The sequence below is a fragment of the Idiotropiscis lumnitzeri genome, chromosome 12 (genome assembly GCF_059441095.1).
Source record: "Idiotropiscis lumnitzeri isolate Australia: NSW breed Sydney's pygmy pipehorse chromosome 12, RoL_Ilum_1.0, whole genome shotgun sequence".
NCBI classification, from domain to species: Eukaryota; Metazoa; Chordata; class Actinopteri; order Syngnathiformes; family Syngnathidae; genus Idiotropiscis; species Idiotropiscis lumnitzeri.
In genome coordinates this window covers 2336105-2356658 of record NC_142402.1, presented here as the reverse complement: position 1 = coordinate 2356658, position 20554 = coordinate 2336105, and the positions used below count along the sequence as shown (strand labels likewise).

The 20554-nt window shown below is 40.4% G+C and overlaps 1 protein-coding gene across 2 annotated transcripts in view; it reads left to right on the top strand.

Moving 5' to 3' along the window:
- The window catches only part of jph1b (junctophilin 1b), a 57839-nt gene extending 40205 nt beyond the window's left edge, over positions 1-17634 (top strand). The window contains exons 4-7 of one of the 2 annotated variants that reach the window (XM_088310529.1): positions 4235-4513; positions 8148-8569; positions 9893-9989; positions 17042-17634. In XM_088310529.1, coding sequence (XP_088166655.1) covers positions 4235-4513; positions 8148-8569; positions 9893-9973 — 782 coding nt within the window. In that variant the 3' untranslated portion in view covers positions 9974-9989; positions 17042-17634. The remainder of the gene's footprint in view (positions 1-4234; positions 4514-8147; positions 8570-9892; positions 9990-17041) is intronic. The other variant, XM_088310530.1, reaches the window with a different exon arrangement.
- The last annotated feature ends 2920 nt before the right edge of the window (positions 17635-20554 follow it).

Below are 20554 nucleotides of genomic sequence, written 5' to 3'. Positions count from 1 at the left end.
GATAGTGGGCGTTATGAGGATGCGTAAGATGTAAGTTGCTGATGGATCCTTTAGTTTAGTTTTTTTTTTACGAACAATGTCATAAGGGAATTACAAAAAACAGATGTGTACAAATAGGTGGGAGTAGTCTGGTGGGCATCAAATATTGTCAAGCCGGTAGAATAGTAGCCTGGAAATACTGACCAAACTGGTCACAGTAACATCAAGCGCATTTCTGAGGCGTGGCAAACCTGAGCAAACAGAAAGTGAAATGAACCAATCCGCAGAGTAGACATCAGAAAAAAAAACTTGCGTTCTTTAGAAATAAATGCTTCCAGTACAGTCATCTGCTGGAGTTTTAATGACTATGTGTTTCTGGCTATTTTAAACTGATATAATGTTGAATGATGTTAACAACGCCTATTCCACACACGATTTTAAATGAGCATGGACTTCCGCAGCTGTGGTATTGCTCATGAATAATAAGTCACAGAAAATAAACACTTTGATTGAATGATTTGTTTTGAACAGGGGCCGAGCTGCGGTGGAGCGCCGGCTTTCTTGTCGCTCTTTCTTTTGAAATAAAGTGTGTTTGGCTTGCCAGTCAAGTTTTAATGAATTGTGTAGTAGGCAGATTTGTCTTGAGTTAAATAGTTTTCGTATTTGTTAAGATTATGAATGTTTATGTCCTCGTGTAGTTTTTTTACAACGTTCAAGTTGACGTTCTTTGGATTTTAACTGTCACAATGCAGGAGTGAACCAGAGTACGGAGGTGGAGAAAGGTACTGATCTTGTTTTTAATCGAACAAGTGTGTTGAGGATGATTATTTTAATGGGTAACTGGTTCATCCAGGGGGGAAACAGATTATGCAGAATCGTGGGAAATACATTAAACTTTATTTAGAGAACACTTAAACAGCTGCAGCTGTAAGAAAGTGCTTTGTATTAGACCACAGTATAAAGTAATAGTTAGTTTATTTTAATTAATAAACAGTGGCTGAAATTTACTGTGCAGTACACTCAGCGACCACTAAGGGGCACCAGTTTTTTTTCTTTATTCAATTCAAACGACTTAAACAGATGAACACATTAGAATCAGTAATTAGTTGGAAGGCTGCTGCTACATTTAGAGAGTTTGAATTAGTTTTTGAATCTTAGAAGTTCATAACTTAAGCACAGACAGTACAAAATGTAGTTTTATGAGGTGAACATTTATTCCTTAAATCAACATGGGAATTGGGAGTAATATGTCATAAGAAAACTAACTTTGGTAAAACGGGTAGAAAAGAATGAGAATATACGTAATAGTGAAACAAAAGAAATAACACTGAGCAATCAAAATCGATGAGCTTCGCGTGAGCTAGTGTTTAATTTCTCAAAAGTTGGACATGTGGCGCCATGACTAACTTAATCCCCCTTTTAAATTAATTCTCAGCTCCAATTTTGTATTATACATGCCCGAGGAATGAAGGAGAAGTGTGCTGGTGCCCATTTTTAAGAACAAGTGAGATGTCCAGAGCTGTGGCAACTACAGAGGAATAAAGCTGATAAGCCATACAATGAAGCTGTGGGGAAGAGTGGTGGAATCTTAGACTGAGGGCAGAGGTGAAAATCTGTGAGCAGCAGTATGGCTTTATACCAAAAAAATAGTCCAACAGATGCAATATTTGCTTTGAGGTTGCTGATAGAGAAGTACAGAGAAGGTCAAAGGGAGCTGCATTGTGTCTTTGTAGATCTGGAGAAAGCTTATGACAGAGTGCCCAGAGATGAACCGTGGTTCTGTATGAGGAAGTGTGGAGTAGCAGAGAAGTATGTTCAAGTGGTGCAGGACTTGTATGACAGTGGTGAGGTGTGCTGTAGGTGTGACGGAGGAGTTCAAGGTGGAGGTGGGACTACATCAGGGATCAGCTTTGAGTCCCTTCTTGTTTGGTATGGTAATGGACAGGGTGACAGACGAGGTTAGACAACAATCTTCATGGACCATGATGTTTGCAGATGACATTGTGATATGTAGTGAGAGCAGGGAACAGGTGGAGTGGAAGCTGGAGGCATGAGGTTTGCCCTGGAAAGGAGGGGAATGAAGAGTAGCCGAAGCAAGACGGAGTATCTGTGTGTAAATGAGAGGGACCCAAGACAAAGAGTGAGCTTACAGGGAGAAGAGACCAAGAAGGTGGAGGAGTTTAAGTATCTAGGGCAGGCGTGGGCAAACTACGGCCCGGGGGCCACATGCGGCCTAGGGTCTACAGTCCTTAGCAATGGAAAGTGTGGAAAAGAAGTGAAGAAGCGTGTGCAGGATAGCTGGAACTGGTGGAGAAAAGTATCAGGTGTGATCTGCAATAGAAGAGTTTAAGCTAAAATTAAAGGAAAGATTTATAGAACTGTGGTGAGACCAGCGATGTTGTCTGGTCTGTAGACAGTGCCACTGAAGAAAAGACAGGAGGCAGAGCTGGACGTGGCAGAGATGAAGATGGTGAGGTTCTTTTTGGGAGTGACTAAAATTGATAGGATTAGGAATGAGTACATCAGAAGGACAGCACATGTTAGGGGCTTTGGAGATAAAGTCAGACAGGCCAGACTGAGATGGTTTGGACATGTCCAGAAAAGAGATAGCGAGTATATTGGCAGAAGGATGCTGAGTTTCCAAGTGCCAGGCAAGAGGTCTAGAGGAAGACCAAAGAGGAAGTTTATGGATGTAGTTAAAGAGGACATGAAAGTAGTTGGGGTGAGAGCAGAGGATGCAGAGGACAGAGTTAGATGGGAGCAGCTGATTCACTGTGGCGACCCGTGATGGGAAAAACCGTAAGAAAAAGAAGACGACTCTGATAATTTGCACTCACTGATTGTCCATGGGATGGGTAAGGAGGTCGTCCTGATTCGAGCCATGCAGTCGAGCTGACCAAGTAGTTAAGGCAGGAGGTGTCAGGAACAGTTGGAGATAAAATGGAAAAATGAAAAAGTCCAAGAAAAAATGAAAACTCAATGCATGGTACACTAGGCTGCTTAATGTCTCAAGCCCTCCTGCGGAGGAGCCCTGGACAGCGTTCTGAGTGTTTGCTGTGGCCAACAGTTTCAATAGGCTCGGCTCCTTTACATGCATCTTGTGTCATTTGATTCACTGCATCGCACCGAGACCAGTGACCACTTAAATCAGCTCATAGTGGAAAGATTCTTGAAAAACAGCACGTGCCAGAACAAAGGTCCCTGGCTGTGCACCCATGTGATAAGGAAAGGAGCACATGGCACAAAAAAGGGCGGCACAAAAGAGAGTGGGACCAGAGAGAACGGGAACAAAAGAGAGCCACAAAAGAGAGCCACAAAAAGAGCGCGAGAGGCAGGAAGCTGCTTCAGCTTTAGACTACAAGTCAGGCCCCTGTTGTAGGCTTATGTGAAGTTAGGGAGGGTACTTGTGGACAAACCTACCCTGTAGAATTTTGCAGAAATAAATGAAAAGGGGATCTAGAGTTAATCACGGCCACATTTTTGGTAATATATTCTAAAATTACATGTTGCGTATAATAAAACTTAATGTAACTTTACAAATGTTCAATCAATCAACCACGAGGGATTTAGAAGAAAATTACATTGTAAATCAAAGCTGTAACTCTTCTCCCAATTAATTAATCCATATATTGCACATTGAAGAACACAATCAGACATGAAACACATGAACCCAATTTGCAATTTATAATAAATCATCAAATCAATTATCAAATTTGCATACACATGGGTGTTCAGTTAGGACAAGGCCCTTTGCAGTTGCAGAGTGTCACGAGAAGTAGGAATGTGAGGATTCTGGGAGAGATGGCAGAGACGTACTTCACCAGAATTTGATAACCTGTGAGATGCACCAAATTCACTGTTGATAAGGAAAAAGGTTTTTGGAGGCTTGTAAAGGTGTTCAGCTGGCGAGTGGCCTTTATCGTTACATGGGTTAAAATTGAAATAAAGGAGAACATTAACATAAGTGTTGTGAGCCATTGATTCATAGGCGCACACACGAAAACAAGTGCCAAATTCTCCACTCAAGAATTTCTCGGCTAAACCCTGTGACTATTTCAAAATGGTTTTGCAAAACTCAAATCCTTGCATGATTGTCTGTCCTAACTGGAAGTGATGGACGACGCAGATGACACTTTAACTTAGCTATTTTACACTATGAATAATAAAATGTACCTTCAGTTTAACCCATAGTCCCTAAATAGCAATGTTGGATAGCTTTCATGTGTATGATTACGTTTTGGAAACTGTGTTGCAGGCCCCGACTATATACGGCAGAAATTCAATATACCAGTGGAGGTGAAGGATGTTCTTGAGGAGTGTAAAATGGAAAAATTGCCATCAAGTAGCCCTCATTTCTACCGGAAAGGCACAACACCAACGCATTCGCCATCTCAGAGCCCAGCCCCCAGCCCCACTCCCTCACCAACTACCATGAAGAAGACCGTCTTTGGCAGTAAACCATCTCCCACTGTCATTCCACCAAAGCCTCTTGGGCAAGTAAATAAAACCTCAACAGCTGTGCCTCTAAATGAAGGTAAAATGTGTTTGATTGTTGTTTTGTTTGTTAGTTTTTTCGTCTACAGTTTGTGACTAGCCGTTGCAAGGGCTTTAGGATGTTGAAGTAAATATGTGCTCAATGCTTTTTCTTTCTTATTTTGATGTGCATGTGTGTGGGCAATACAAGGAAACAAAGAAATGCAATACAATACAATATTTAATATTCAATATTCTGGGGAGGCCCAGAGGCTTCTGTCTTTTCCGCACCCCTGCCCTCTACAGTGCTCCCCTGCCTGGGTGTTGCCACAAAAACCTGTTCCCTCTGTCCCCCGTCAGTCCTCTGTCAAACCCGCTCATCGTTGTGGCTGCTGGAGGCGTTGCTGGATAGTGTGTTGCTGCTTAAAGGGCGGGAGTACCGGTTCTCACCCATTGAATGTGACTGGGCGGCGTCAAATAACTGTTGAAAAGGGAACAGTCAAACCATTAAAGCTGTTGGAGAAACATTAGAAATTCCATGCATCGCTTGCTGAATTCAGTGAGTCGTGGAGAAAACCGAGCGAGTTGTTGCCTTATTAGAATATTTCATATATCTTGTATGGAGGCAGACACACAACAAAAATGAATGTCTTGAGGTACACTTGACTTCTGAAGAAATGAGATCAGTCTGACCTCTCTTCCAGTGTCAGAGCTGTTCGCTAAACATACTAAATCAAACAAATTGGGATATGGAAGCGTGCCCATAATGCCAAACCGGACAAACCTGACCCTACTAGTTACCACAACTGTATTACTGAAGGTGGGCTGCTTCACTCAAATGATCAGAGAAGAATTTCGTTCCAACATAGCTGGTGGATATTCTGTTTGCTTGTATTGCCCACACACATGCACATCAAAATAATAAAGGAAAACACTTTAGAAATGAAAGCACCTAGCATCTATTGATTTTGACTTCCTAAAGGCCTCGACTTAAAGACTTCAAGTTGTTGCGGATGTGGGGGGTGCATGCGGACCCTTAGTGGCCTATTGGCTATTAGCAACATTGCTATTTCCTGCATGGTGGAAGAAATAAGCGGGTTTCCCTGATCATGATCTATTCTAGGGAGTCCAACTTTGAACGGACAATATGAGTAAGAGTTTGATGCTCAAAACGTTAGTGTGTTTTAAACATGAACAACAACTGATGGATACTATACACTGAAGAAATGAGACTTTGCTACATTGTTAGCATACTACAACTCGTATAATACTACATTTTCTGTTCTCTAAAAATAACACATAGCCATTCATGTCTCACCACTGGCAATGAAAGTGGGTACACTTCTAAGTGAAAATGTCTATATTTTGCGCCAACTGTCAATATTTTCAACGCCCACCTTTGTTTTAAAAGCATTGCCTTGAACCCTCTTGCCCTTCACCAGATCAAGATAGAAGTAGGTAGCATAGATGCCCCACAGATCCTCAATCGAGTTTAGGTCTGGAGACATGCTTGGCTCGTCCAGCACCTTGACCTTTTGTTTGTTTCTTTTTTTTTTTTTTTCAAAGCAGCGGTTGTCTTGAATTGTATCCGTCATGTCTTTTTTGTTCAGACGAATAATTTATTTATTTTTTTGCTATGAAAAGGTAAAAAAGATTAAAAAATGAGTTTCACAAAGCTTGGAAGGCACATTGACCAAGGTAAAAAGTCTTAAAACATTTACTGAGGTTAACATGTTTGACTGATCAATGTGGCATCAGTGGAAATGTCCACTCCCCATAATCACAATCTGTTGGTTTTCCATGAACCAGAAAAAAATTATTTGAACACGTGGTCATATGGGTAAACAAAAACCCTGATCATACTTGCAATTTCTTCCCAATTTGTGTTCACAATATGGCCATGTTCATGCCAAACTCAACTAAAAAAAACTAACCAAATGGTGGCCTTCTCTTACATGGTTTATATAATTTCTTAAAAGAAAACAGATAGCCTTCGAATGAATGTATGTTTTATTTTTACTTTTATAACTATATATCAGGCATTACCAAATGGTGGACCGCGGTCCGGATCCGAACCACCAGATGGTTCGGACCGGACCCATGCCCAATCGATGATGAATTTTTTTCAGGGCGCATTCGCAATTGTTGACGCTGCAATTCTAGTTAATACGGAAATGGCGTCACTGATTTGAGCCAATCAAATCTTTTGTTTACGATCCACTGCCAATTGCGCAGCAGATCGGAAGAGAGTGCTGCTGACAGTATGCCTTGCTAAATAGTTAGCAAGGTCGATGAGTGTTGTTATAAATAGATGGACGGAGAAATTTAGTTTTGTTCTGGGTGCAGCCGATTCAAAACCAGTGTGCATCATATGCTCCGAAACCGTTGCAACATTGCGAAGCGCCACTCCGAAACAAAGCACCGCCCTTTTGTGCAAAGTTATCCGCTGAAGTTTGAGGTGAGCGCACGTAAAAACCTCGAACTTCGAGTGCAGTATAACAGATTTTTACATTTTCGTTTACAGCCCAGCGGCATGCAAAATGTTCATTAAAAGTATCATGGATTTTGGGGAAACATAAAAAAGGAAGTTGTGAAGGAGTGCTTAAATGCGGTTGCACAAACATTATTTATAAAGGAAAACACAAAGCCCAGATGTGTGAAATAACCTACCAAATCCCAATGGCCCTGACTCCGTTCCAACTCAGATTTAAATCACTGGCAGGGCAGTCACAAACTAATTTTTCTCATTAAGAGAAGTTAAAAATATATTCAAAAGAAAAGGTGGTGTCAAAGCTCATTTCGAATTAGTTTTTCATGAGGACAGCCATTTTTATTCATTGTGTACTGAACATGTCGACCTGTTTTACTTGGATAATTAGGCTTTCCATTTTTTTAGGCTGATAACTCTTTGATTTAAGAAAAAAAAGTACAAGATGTTAACTCACTTGATATATTTCTGCAGGAGATATTTTACTGTTTTTTCTGGAAGTGGCACCCTTAAGTTCCTGGAGCTACATTTTCTTAAATGTGAAATCAACGCCTTATATTTGTTTGACTGGCAAAGGTGTTTAATGGGAACATTGCTAAATATTTAGGATATGTGTGATCTGTTGAAAATGACTAAATATCGAAACTATATAAAATGTGAACATAGGCTAGACATTTCGGGAAGTTGGACTTTGGTTCGGACCTTTTAATTGGAAGAAATTTTAGTCGTGGACCTCTGTGACTTTTAATTGAATACCTCTACTATAGATCAACTTTTGCACCCCGCTGTATTGAGTGTAGAAATCGCTACAGAAAAGTTTTGCTCTGATGATGTCATTAAAATCCAATTAAGTTAAATAGTTCCATTGCGAATGTAGTCTGAGATACATGGGCAAACAGTACTGATTCTGAAAGGACTGGGCAGATTTGACCGCGCTAGCAGCATATAGCATATAAATCTTCTTAACCAAAACAATCTCAAATCCACATACTTACCTGAAGCAGTGCCCCCAAGAGAAAAGCCATTAAATGAACAGAATAGAATGTTGGGAATTAATTAATACAGTTACATGGAACAAACATTGGAACTTAGGTTGTGAATGTTTGTCAGTGCTCCTTATAGTATTTAGACCAGCAATATGATGTGTTTGTTTATTGTTTGACATATTTAGGCTACACGTGACATTTTTCTTCTTTTTACGAACCAGGGATTACAAATGCAGCATCGAAACTCATTCCCAGACAGGAAGTGAGGCAGGATGCAGAATCTTCATCTGTTAAACCAGCCGTACCAAATAGTGATAACCCTAACAATGGACAAATCCACAGCCAATATCATGGTTACTATGTCAAGGATGTCAAGATACTGCCACCAGAAGAACCACTTGATGTGGAAGATGATTTTCACCCATCAAGCCTTGCGCGCTCGCTGCCCCCAACCATGCGAGTTTGGGCACCAGCACCAAAAATCTCGCCCATGCCCAGTCCTTTGCCAGTCCCACCAAAAGAGAACACCAAAGCTCTAGAGTCTTCCAAGCCAAAAGCAATGGAATCAAACAAACCAAAGAGTTTTGCAGAAACCAAGAAAGCAAGTGTGGAAATTAGCCCCAATATCGTTGAGGAGGAGTCGGTAAGTGTTGACATAGTATGATTGGAAAGGTTCTCTCACCTACAACCTGTTTAACTCAGGCCCAAAACAGTGGGTGCTAAAATGCATGTTCACCCAAAGAGATGGCAGGCTCTTTTGGTATATATAAGATTACATTTATTTTGTTTTTGTTGCTAAAATACCAACTCTCCGGCACTAAATTGCGTGTTCACTCACTGTAAATTTGCTCGCACTTTGTTGGCAATTGGTGTAAAGGTGGTGGTGACCTCGCAATTTAAAAGATTAATTTTGGTAACATAAATGCTTTTAACCATTGAAAATTTGGAATCTCTCCACAAACACAAAATTATGTTTGAAGAGATGGACTTGGAAGTGTTAGTGGAAGAGGCAAACAAGCCTTTTATAAAAAGAAATCTATTGCTCTGATCATTAGGGGAACGCCAGCAACTGGCAAAAGCCAAGTTTTGTTTGAGTTAACTTTATACAAGTATATGGGAACTGAAAGTACAATATCTGCCTATCGAGCATTTCAAGCTTCGAACAGTACAACCCAAAAATGTGAGAGCAGCTGACACCATGTGCTAAAATGACCCACATGCATCCAGTTCAGTGCAAATTAAAATCTGTTCTAAATAGCCTTGCCTGGATATACAACATAGTTTTGTCATGGGTTATATGACACAACCCATTCTTATGACTTTAAACCAGCCCTTAGATCATTTGGAAGCTACAAAATTGCATTGTTGAAAAAAATTGTATTTCGCACCTTTTTTTCAGACACAGTATTTAAGGATGCAAAATCAGCCTTCGCAACTTGTACCACCTTTGTTTGCATGTATGCCAACCAGAACATGCAAAGTGAACAGTACAATTCTTCTTGTTTCGGTGATGCAATTCTGGCTTCGCTCAGATAGTAGTGCTTCTATAGGCCAAGTCAAGTTAATTTGTATAGCCCTTAGTGACAAAACTGTTTCAAAGGGCTTCACAGGCTTACAGTTGTCAAAGATCTGCGACGTCCCCTGATATTAACGCACCAACCGGGCAAGGAACAGCTCAAAACCCCATTTGGGGAAAAAAAGAAACCTCTAGAAAAGTCCACAGGTTGAGGGATAACATCTCTTTGCGTGAGCATTCAAGTTCATTTTTGTATATACAAATCCTGAGTAAATCCAGCCCCTGGTGTCATTTTAGGTAAGAAATATATATAACTTGAGCTATTAAGACAAATCAAACATCCAACCATTTGAAAAATGTACCAGCGTGATCCAGCATGATGCAATTGTGAACAATCAATACAGACATTACATTTCATTGCCATTAAGTCAAATTTCAATTCTTCCGCAGGGTCCCAACTCTATCTTGGTGGCTTTGGTGATGCTATTAAATGTTGGTCTAGCCATTATTTTTGTCCATTTCCTGACTTGACCAAATTTGATCTCGGGTAAGTAACAAGAAAGTGCATATATTTTAATCTTGAAATTTCTGAAAATGATAGGTCAACTCAATTTTAGTAATACCATTATATGTGAATTTCCAAAGTCAAATTGTTCCGACCTTCTGGTTAATTACAAACATTTTTACTACAAAATCGATCGGGTGACACGGGCAGAAGAGTAAATTGGCAATCCCAGATTATCTCTCCACAACCAAGGTCCTGGGTCTTCCTGGAGCCTCTTTCCCGCGGGACGTGTCCAGAACGCTTAAGCAGCTAGGCGTCCAGTAGGCATCCAAACCAAATGACCTAATCTGGCTCTTCTTGATGCAGAGCAGCTTTGACTGTACTCCTCTGAACCCCTACTGGATGACTAAGACTTTCATAATACTGTATCTTCCAGGGAAAACCCGACACCTTGTGGAGAAATTAATTTCAGCCATTTTTTATTTGTGATCTTTTTTCTTTTGGTCACTATCCATACCTAATGACCCTGAGTGAGGGTGAGAACACAGATCCACCAATAAATTGAAAGCTTTGCCTTTCTGCTCAACTCAGCATCGCGGCTGCAACTAGGAATTCTGTCCATACAGATTATGAACCGTATCTTTGAGATAGCTCTTTTTTGGTGGAGTCCAACCCTCACTGGAAATACATCACTTATTGTATGCAATACGGACGGAATACCAACCCTGATGTCAGTTGTACAAGGATCAATAGCCAGTATATAGGGGCCTGGTATCCCACACTCCCAGAGCAGCCTCCATAGGACTCTCTGAGGGACACAGTCAAACACTTTTTGCAAGTCCACAAAGCACATGTTGAATGGTTGGGCAAACTCCAATGCACCCTCCAGAACCCTGCAAAATGCACTGTTCAAGGGCTAACTTGAACGCCACACTGCTGCTCCTGAATGTAAGATTGGATTTCCTGACGGAACCACCTCTCCAGTACTCCCAAATAGACCTTACTGAGGAAGAATTATAAATGGCACACACCATCAGGTACCCTTTCTTAAAAAGGGAGGACACCATCCAAGTCTTCCAAACCAGAGGCACTGTCCCTGATGTACATGTGACATTGCAGAGGCACTTCAAACTGGATACGTTTGGCATTGCTCAGCTGCCCTGCCTTCGGCCAGCAGTTAGCTCCAACTAACGCCCTCCATGATGATAATGTCCTCACGCACTCTTGGGGAAACGTTGGATCTAGTCATCACTCAATCCGCCTCATCAGCAACTTACTCGTGTATGAAGTTGGTGATTCCCCTTTCATCAAATGCAGGCAACAGATTCATTTCAGAGACGTTAAAGACACCAATCTGGCTGCCCCTGGTTCTGGACCTTCAGTAACTTTCCTCTTAGTCTACGGCAGGCATCACCAAATGGCGGACCGCAGTCCGGATCCGGAACGACAGATGGTTCGGACCGGACCCATGACCAATCTATGATGATTTTTTTTCGGGGCGCATTCGCAAACGTTGACGCTGCAATTCTAGTTAATACGGAAAAGGCGTCACTGATTTGAGCCAATCAAATCTTTTGTTTACGATCCACTGCCAATTGCGCAACAGACCGGAAGAGAGTGCTGCTGACAGTATACCTTGCTAAAAAATTAGCAAGGTCGATGCGTGTTGTTTTAAATGGATGGACGGAGAAATTTACTTTCGTTCTGGCTGCAGCCAATTCAAAACCAGTGTGCAACATATGCTCCGAAACCGTCGCAACATTGCGAAGCGCCACTACAAAACAAAGCATCGCCCTTTTGTGCAAAGTTATCCGCTGAAGTTTGAGGTGAGCGCACGCAAAAACATCGAAGTTCGAGTGCAGTATAACAGATTTTTACATTTTCGTTTACAGCCCAGCGCCATGCAAACAAATGTTCACTAAAAGTATCATGGATTTTGGGGAAACAAAAAAAAGGAAGTTGTGAAGGAGTGCTTAAATGCGGTTGCACCAACATTATTTAAAGGAAAACACAAAGCTGAGATGTGTGAAATAATCTACCAAATCCCAATGGCCCTGACTCCCTTCCAACCCAGATTTAAGTCACTGACAGGGCAGTCACAAACTCATTTTTCTCATTAAGAGAAGTTAAAAAATATTCAAAAGAAAAAGTGGTGTCAAAGCTCATTTTGAATTAGTTTTTCATGACGACAGCCATTTTTATTGATTGTGTACTGAACATGTTGACCTGTTTTACTTGGATAATTAGGCTTTCCGTTTTTTTTAGGCTGATAACTCTTTGATTTAAGAAAAAAAGGTAAAAAATCTTAACTCAATGCTTAGCACTTGATATATTTCTGCAGGAGATATTTTACCGTTTTTCTGGAAGTGGCACCCTTAGGTTCCTGGAGCCACATTTTCTTAAATGTGAAATGAACGCCTGGCAAAGGTGTTTAATGGGAACATTGCTAAATATTTAGTATATAAGTGCGCTCTGTTGAAAATGACTAAATATTTAAACTATATAAAAATGCGAACATAGGCTAGACAGGGAAGTTGGACTTTGGTTCGGACCTTTTAATTGGAAGAAATTTTAGTCGTGGACCTCTGTGACTTTTAATTGAATACCTCTGGTCTACGGACTTCTCACTCTCTCTGACGCAGTGGACTCATACAATCAGTCCCCGTCCACTTATAATATTAGTCAGTCTCTTTCTCGCACTCAGCAATCTGGTACAGCTGCCAAAGTTGAAGGTAGTGTGTTCTTAAACAGCAGTACCAAACCTCTTAACTAATGACACATGAAATTTTTCAGACAGAAAGTTTATAAAATATGCTCACACCTCTCCACTACAACTGTCTTATACCTCAAAACCTCTCTGCTACTTCTCCAGTATCATTCAAGAGGAGGTTGTGCATATCATGAGGAAATTGAAGCCATATTTTAAATCGATAGCACTTTGATATTGCTGAAACATGAAGTCCTTTGCAAATAAAAGTCATTTTTATTAAGATCCTAGGATTATTGGTACACACAAACGTCTTCACCACAACAAGGTGGCGCCAAATGGAGGAGCCAAGGTGCCCTTGAGCAAGCTAGCATCCCCACCACACAGTGACGCAGCATTCTTTGCACACCTCTTTCACTTTTAATCTCCCCTTGCATGACTGCATGGGTGTGATCTATTCCACATCCTAATTAAATTTCCTCTTTAGGGACACATAGTGAGTGTAATAAACAATAAATAAAAACATTACATTAACAGTGTGGGCCAATACACCACATGGGTCACTTGAAGTTCGCTGATATATATATATATATATATATATATATATATATATAGATGGATAGATAGATAGATAGATATATACACGCACACACACACACACATACACGGCGGGAACGCTTCCCAGCACCCTCTCCAAGGATACTGTGAACTGCTGTTTGGCGCACGGCAAAAACAATCAGTCAGGGCCTTCCCCCCACTTGAAGGCGGAGGGAGGCTACCCTCTTCTCCACGGGGGCGAACGCCAACATCTGGTATACCAGCTGTTTCGCTCCTCTTACTGAGGGGAAGCGAGAGTCCTACACCACTCGACAGGACAAATACCACCAGCCAAGCTGTATGTGAAGGCGAGCCCGACTCTACCAAGTTGGGATTTCTTGATCTTGCACAATAGCTCAGGCTCCTTCTCTGCCAGACAGGTGTGAAGTTTTGCATCCCCAGGGCCAGCTTCAGTGGCCAGCGATCAAACTGCCAAAATCTCTTACTTCAGCCACCGCCCTGCACACACTACCCACAAGTATTTTGGTGGTGAGCCCACAGAATGGGGTCCCAGGTTGCCCTTTTGGTTTGTGTCCAGCCACCAGGCACTCAACATCGACCCCACCTCCAGGCCGGGTTCTAGAAAGCAGTCTCGGTGACAGCGTCCGAGCAAAGGAAAAACGTAGTCCAAAATTAGTATGAATCATACTCTGTTTGATCCCTCCTTAGATCAATGGGACGCCGAAAACCCTTCACCTCAATAGGGTGACGGCACAGGTAGGAGGGGTTTTGTGCTAGATTTTTTTCAATATTTGTTTAGATGCTTTAGGGAGATTTGACACTAGCTTTAATTGCAAAAACTCTCAGGGGTGTTGTTGGGTCTTTTGCGTCATGGTTGAATAATGGCTGTCAAAAGCTTCAAGTACAGTGCCAGAGAGGAGGGATGATTTTTTCAGTTAAACTCTAACGTCACGCAAATAAAAATCATATTAAGATTATGGTCTCTGATTGGCTCATGAACTAGTAAGCTTTAAAGGGGCGTGATCTAAAATTGATGATACTGATATTCATTCTGGTGTGCTGATTGGTGCTGTTTTCCACAAATTATTCCTAGTAGTATTATTGATACGATTGAGTTGTCTGGAGGCTGTATTGTATTTCGAGTAACTGTCGGCGCAGCGGGGGCTAATGTTGTCTGTAGGACTAACCACATAAGAATGCGGAAACTCATCACACAATACTCCATCAACAGACAGCACATCAGTCTGCATTCCGTCCCAGGAACAAAATGCCCATTTCTGGAAAGTAATATGACGGACTGACGATTACAGTTAACTTGAAATAAATGACGAACTGACGATGATGGAATGTGTCCTGGTTGCTGATGAATGACAAACCAGCAAAATTTTTGGAAATTGCCTACCGCTGATATCGAGTTTATAATGTACTGTGTGTGCATATATGACTGCAGTGCCAAAGGGTTTGACAGTTTAAATTCAAATCACTCCTCTTGTGTTGTCTCACAACCATACAGCTCTCTCCATGTTGGCCTGAAATGGAGCTAATGTGGCCACTGGGAACATAGTATGAACGTAGCGTTAGAATACAATGATTGTCATAGTTTTTACATACTTTTTTTTTTTTAATAAATGTCTGAAGCTGCAGCAAAGCACCCACATTTGATTCGTAGAAACAGAATGCCGTGACTGAATATGAGAAACATGATGGACCCCATCAGAATGTGCCAGGTCTGAGAGAACGTATAGGCATCTGTGGTAAAGGCTGTAGTCTGTCTTTCAGCATCTGGGACTCAGCACCCATAGACAGGGATGTTCTCCCATCTCTGATTGTGTTATTTTGATGCCATCAGGCTACATTGACCATACTATATCCCATCTATCTACTGATGCAATGGTAACACTGGCAGGTATCTGAAACATCTCAAATTGGAAGCCCACATTTGGAGGAGGACTCATCCAGATTGCACCTTTTTGTTTTCTCTTCCCACTGCTTTGACACAAATCTAAACACTACCACTTGAGAGCACAAAATTGGAATGGTGTCACTTGTACTTTCAGTAGAAATCTAGACTTAGATGCTGACTGTTTTAAAGCCTCACACAATTAAAATAAATCTGATGATATTCTGACATCATGTCATGCACTGCTTTATTTTAGGCTTTTTTAGTTGGCTTTTGGAGAATATAGAGTTTTTCTTTTGACACAAATATTTGGATAGTGGTCAGACTGACCGGCCATGTTTGCTGAATGGCAAATCAAGTAACTGATACACTATATCAGATATACACTCACAGGCAGCCAGTCAGTCAGTGCTGAAGCTTTTCATAATGTGAAAACAACAACGGTCATGTTGCAAGGACAAAGTTAGCCAGATGCTTAAGACGCCATTGCTCTGCTGAACATGTAGGGTATTAAAATGATAACAAATAACAAATGTATGTTTGTGTGTGCATGTGCATGTGCGTGTGCGCATGTGCGTGCGTATGTATGTATGTATGTATGTATATGTATATATATATATATATATATATATATATATATATATATATATATATATATATATATATATTTATATATATATATATATATATATATGGCGCATTACACTTGTTTCTGTTGATCAACTTAGGCACACAAGGAGCAAGATACATCCAATTCCAGAACTAAATCAGATACAGTGCCCATAGAAAAACTACATTTAAACTTTGATGTATTTCAAAAGATATCTTGGATTCTGTACTTTGAAGAATAAACACGAATAAGCCATTTGCTTGAGCATGCACTTTCACAGTCCTATATTCATCTGTCACATAGGGATTTTCTCTGCTGTAGCAATTTAACCCAGTGATATGCAAAACATGCCAGTAGCTTTGAAAATAATTCCTCATCGGGCATTAAGGTATAACTCGTTCAGAGAGCTGCGCATTGCTGCTTGCATTGTCTAAAAAGCTCAAGTTTGTCTCATTATCTTATGGGTGGGCAAGTACTAATACCAGGTATCAGTATTGGCACGATACTGGTCTTATTTTAAGGTATCGGGTGTTCATGGAGGCTGCTGATACCAGCAACTGATACTTAACACAAGAAGACCCCAGATTTTTTACAACTCCTTTTCTTCTCCGTACACTGTCAAATGACACAGAGATTCTTTTCTAATAACTCTGCTGGCTACGATTATCCACCTTTCATTTGTAAATGAGGGGATTACCTGCCAAAACATCAGGAGCAACAAAAGCGCCTTTTCAAACCTGGATGGAGAATATGAGCCAAAAGCTGTCAAATGGACAGAACTGCAGTATCTTTGGGTTGTTCTAGGGGGAAAAAAGGGACATTGAGTAAGTCCTTCTCAACAGTATACTGCAGACGTTTGGCGCATCTGCGAATTATCATGTGCGTCCGAAAAATGGGCTTTGGTCCCAGTTTACTTGTCTTTGTGTCAAAACAAATTTTGTATATCAAAAGTACTACACGTATTGCTACTCGGTAGAAGTGAGAACTCAAAGAGTTTATACTCATACTGGTATCGGTCTGAAAAAAAAACAGTATTGAACATCCTTAGTTTGCCTTCTCAACATTTTTTTTCACTTAAGTTGCACAGGTTTCACATTAATGATTTATCTTGGTTTCAAAAACCTGGACTTGGAAAGTTTTTTTTTATGTAATTTATTCAGGGTTAACATGTTTCATTTGGCGTTTAGTTCTTACTACTGCATTTCGCTGTACTGTAGATACATTACATTTGAAGTTTAATAATAAACAAATACATGAATTATTCAAAATTGTTAATGGATGACTTTGTACATTGATCTCAAGCTTTTCCAATCTTTCAGATTTATCCGAATTTGTCACCCAAGCCGATAGCTCTCCGTCAGCCAGGGGCCCTTTAAAATGGCTTCCAATCAGAATGGCAGATATGGGTAAAATGGAGGAGTGAAAATAGATGAGTGAGGAAGGAAAGAAGAAGGTGGTGCAAGAAGAAAGAAAGCAGTTGGAGAGAAAGATGAAACCGCCACCACCACTGTCTCCGGATGGACTGAACGGCTGTCTTTGGTGCTCGGCACAACCTGATGGGGACTGGGGAGGATTTGCAATTCCACTTAGAGCACAGTGAAAGTTGAAGCAAGTGGTCACTGGTCAGAAATAGGAAGGAAGAAAATAACACCTTAGACTCAACATTAGCTTCTCAATCAGGTTTCAAAGCTACAGCATGGATAGTTGATAATGAGTGTGCATACTTTGCAGTCTTTTTAAAATGGCTTATGTTTTATCTCCATTTTGACCAAGCAAGTCTTGAAATTTCAAAATGCTTCAGTGCTGCAATAAAGTTTGTGCCTCGTCTATCTTCTTTTTTCTTTCTTTCTTTTTTTAAATTAGTTTTTATCCAGACGGTTCATCGGAATTGTTGCCTTCTAGCATTGGTTAATACTTAAATGTAACTTTTTGTAACTAGATAATCTACAATAATGTCATTCAATTACTTACTAGTAATAAACACTTCACAATCACATCAAGCCTTTTTATCGAGCCAATATGCACAACTCCTTGCTGTGAAAGATGGAAAGTATGAAAATCAGTCCAAACACATTTTATTTAGGTTTTCAATCATTTATTTAATGTGAAAAGTTTGAGAAACAAATAGCATTTATGTCAGAAATATATCAATGCAAGTGTACTTGGAAAGCAAGTTTGTACATATCCAACTGTGTTAGGTTTGTGTCTGATTCTGTTGCATCTGTGTGTGCTGCGTGGGTGTGTAGTGCACTGGATATGTTCATAGATGCACTTTCAGCTGACGGATGTCGACAGCTGCCTTACCATTATACAGAATGACGTGTTGATGGGTGAATAGGGCCCGAGCAGGAATGTGAAATGCTTGGCGGATTCTCTTCCAGCCGTGTCCTAGGAGAGCGGCTCTATTTCTGTATTCTCTCTACTGATCGGCTTTATTTGTATCTGGGTTTTTCAAGGCCTGCCACAAAAACGGCTAATTTGTAACCGGCAAATGAATAGCAATAACTATATTGATTACATATTGGGACACGTTCATCAATATATAATTTATATATTAGGGCTGTCAAACGATTACAAATTTTAATTGAGTTAATCACAGCTTAAAATTGATTAATTGTAATAAATTGCAATTCCAACTCTTTCAAAACATGCCATATTTTATCCATACATATATCCAACAAACCCATGCATTATGTTGAGATGGTAATTTAAACTTTTATAGCTGAGATGGAACAGGAATCACCATGTGTGCAAATCATTACCTGCGAATTTATTGTTCCATTTGTATTGATTTTTTTTTATTGGAATTCCCCACCCAGGGGGCCAACCTGCTTTCCTTTCATGTTTGCATTTAAACATGCATGTGTCCGCTAGGGCTTAACGATTTTAGAAGAAAATTCTCCTGCGATTTATCTGTCAAATATTTTAATTTTTATTTTATTTGCGATTTTATTCACGGTGTACAGTGACATTTACAAACATGAATGAAAATGCCATTATACCATTAAAAACAATAAAAGCTATTATTTTATAAGTCCAAGGGAGAGAAAGACGTTTTGCGAGGGAAGCAATCCTTTTTCAAGTTGTTAAATGTAAGGCAAGACCGACAGTACTACTTGCCGTCAAGTGTAATTTTGTATTTTTGCAATTCTGTATATGAAAATGCTTTTTTTTAAAGGTTCATCGATGAGGAGTTAATCCGAAATCGACGCCAACTCGCGCCGCGACTCTGACAGCTTCATGAATTGGCTGCAAGCGATGATGACGCAAACGTGCATGCATGGCAACAGCCAGGCATTGCGGCACCAAGTCGCCTGTAACAAGCTAATTCCGTTGTGCTTACGTCGTCTGTTTAGCGACCAAAAGCTAAATTACTGCCCTGAGCAGCGTTGTTAATTTTAACACTGCCGAAGAACATACATTGTTACCCGTGGGGGTTGGGAGGCGTGAACACCTATACCCAGCTGCCTCCTCACACTTAACAAAAGATTAGTGTAGCTTGATGTCCAAAATATAACTAGTCAGTGTTTGTGTGCTCATTCTTGGTTTTGTCCGCTTCAGCCTGTACAAGTAGAGAATCGATCGGCGTGGTATTTTGGGTTTTGTGGTGGTGTTCACAATGAGCTCACGTTTGATGGCAATAAATCCAAACTATTGTGCAGAACTCTCTTCCCTAATCTCGTTGCACACTTGAGTACAATGACAATAAAGGGATTTCTGATTCTGAAAAAAAAAAAAAATAAAAAGAACACCTTTATACTTTCACATCTTAAAGTGGGCAGGAGTGATAATTTGCATTTTCGTGGTGATCGGTCGCCATTTTAGACAACAGAACTGACAATTCGAGCAATCAGAATCAGAATGCCCTTTATTATCATTGTACTCAGTGCGCAATATTACCTCGCTTGCCTCCCTGCTGTGACGTAGACGCTGATACCAGAAAAAAATAACAAGATGAGCTCCAAAAGGGGAGTGCCCCTTTGTCGTTTATCTCATCACAAAAAAAAACTTTAATCACTACAGCGTCTTGTTGGGGGGTGCATTTTGGTACTGATGTCATTTTTTACATGCAAACATATTATATGATTGACAATGTTAAGCTCGTACAAGTGTCCCTTGAAACTCACGATTGTGTATTCTTAAGCTGCTCAAGCCGTCATCGTTGAGCTTGTGTGTCTTCTCACCAGTTAAACAACAGAGAAAGTTGATAATTGATCATTTGAAAACTTTAAACCCTCACATTTTGTAACATTAATATTCACAAACTCCCGTATTTTCACTTTTGGGGGGAAGCTAGCCTGGGCTATACATTGAAAAATTATTCACTGATTTTGTGCTCAGGCCAAAGCAATAAAACGTAACGTGCTGCCACCTTGGTGCCAAAAAATTATGAGGCAGAGAATTAAGTAAAAGAAGCGTTTTGAACAAATGTTGCACTCTGCTGCCATCTTATGGTGTCTGTTGGCAATTATAGACCTTCTTTGGGCAGTGTTTCTTGTGGAATTTTGCTGTTCACAGGAGGGCTCTGTCCATATCCCCACTAAAAAAATGCAAACAATGTATGCAAAGGGAAAAATGTAATATTACAGAGATATTAATACAAATTCTATGCATCTCTATTTTAGGAGGTTGCAGAATAAAAAGTATACAGTTAGTTAATAAAAAGTAAAAATTAATTATACATCACATAAAATCATGTGGGTACAAGAACATCGACCATGGGCAAAGTGACTGACAAATGCAGTCGGACCTTGTGCAGACATTGCCAAGGTAGGGCGGCAAATGTCAGCACTCAATACCCAAGCTGATGACACCACACCCTGAACAGGTCA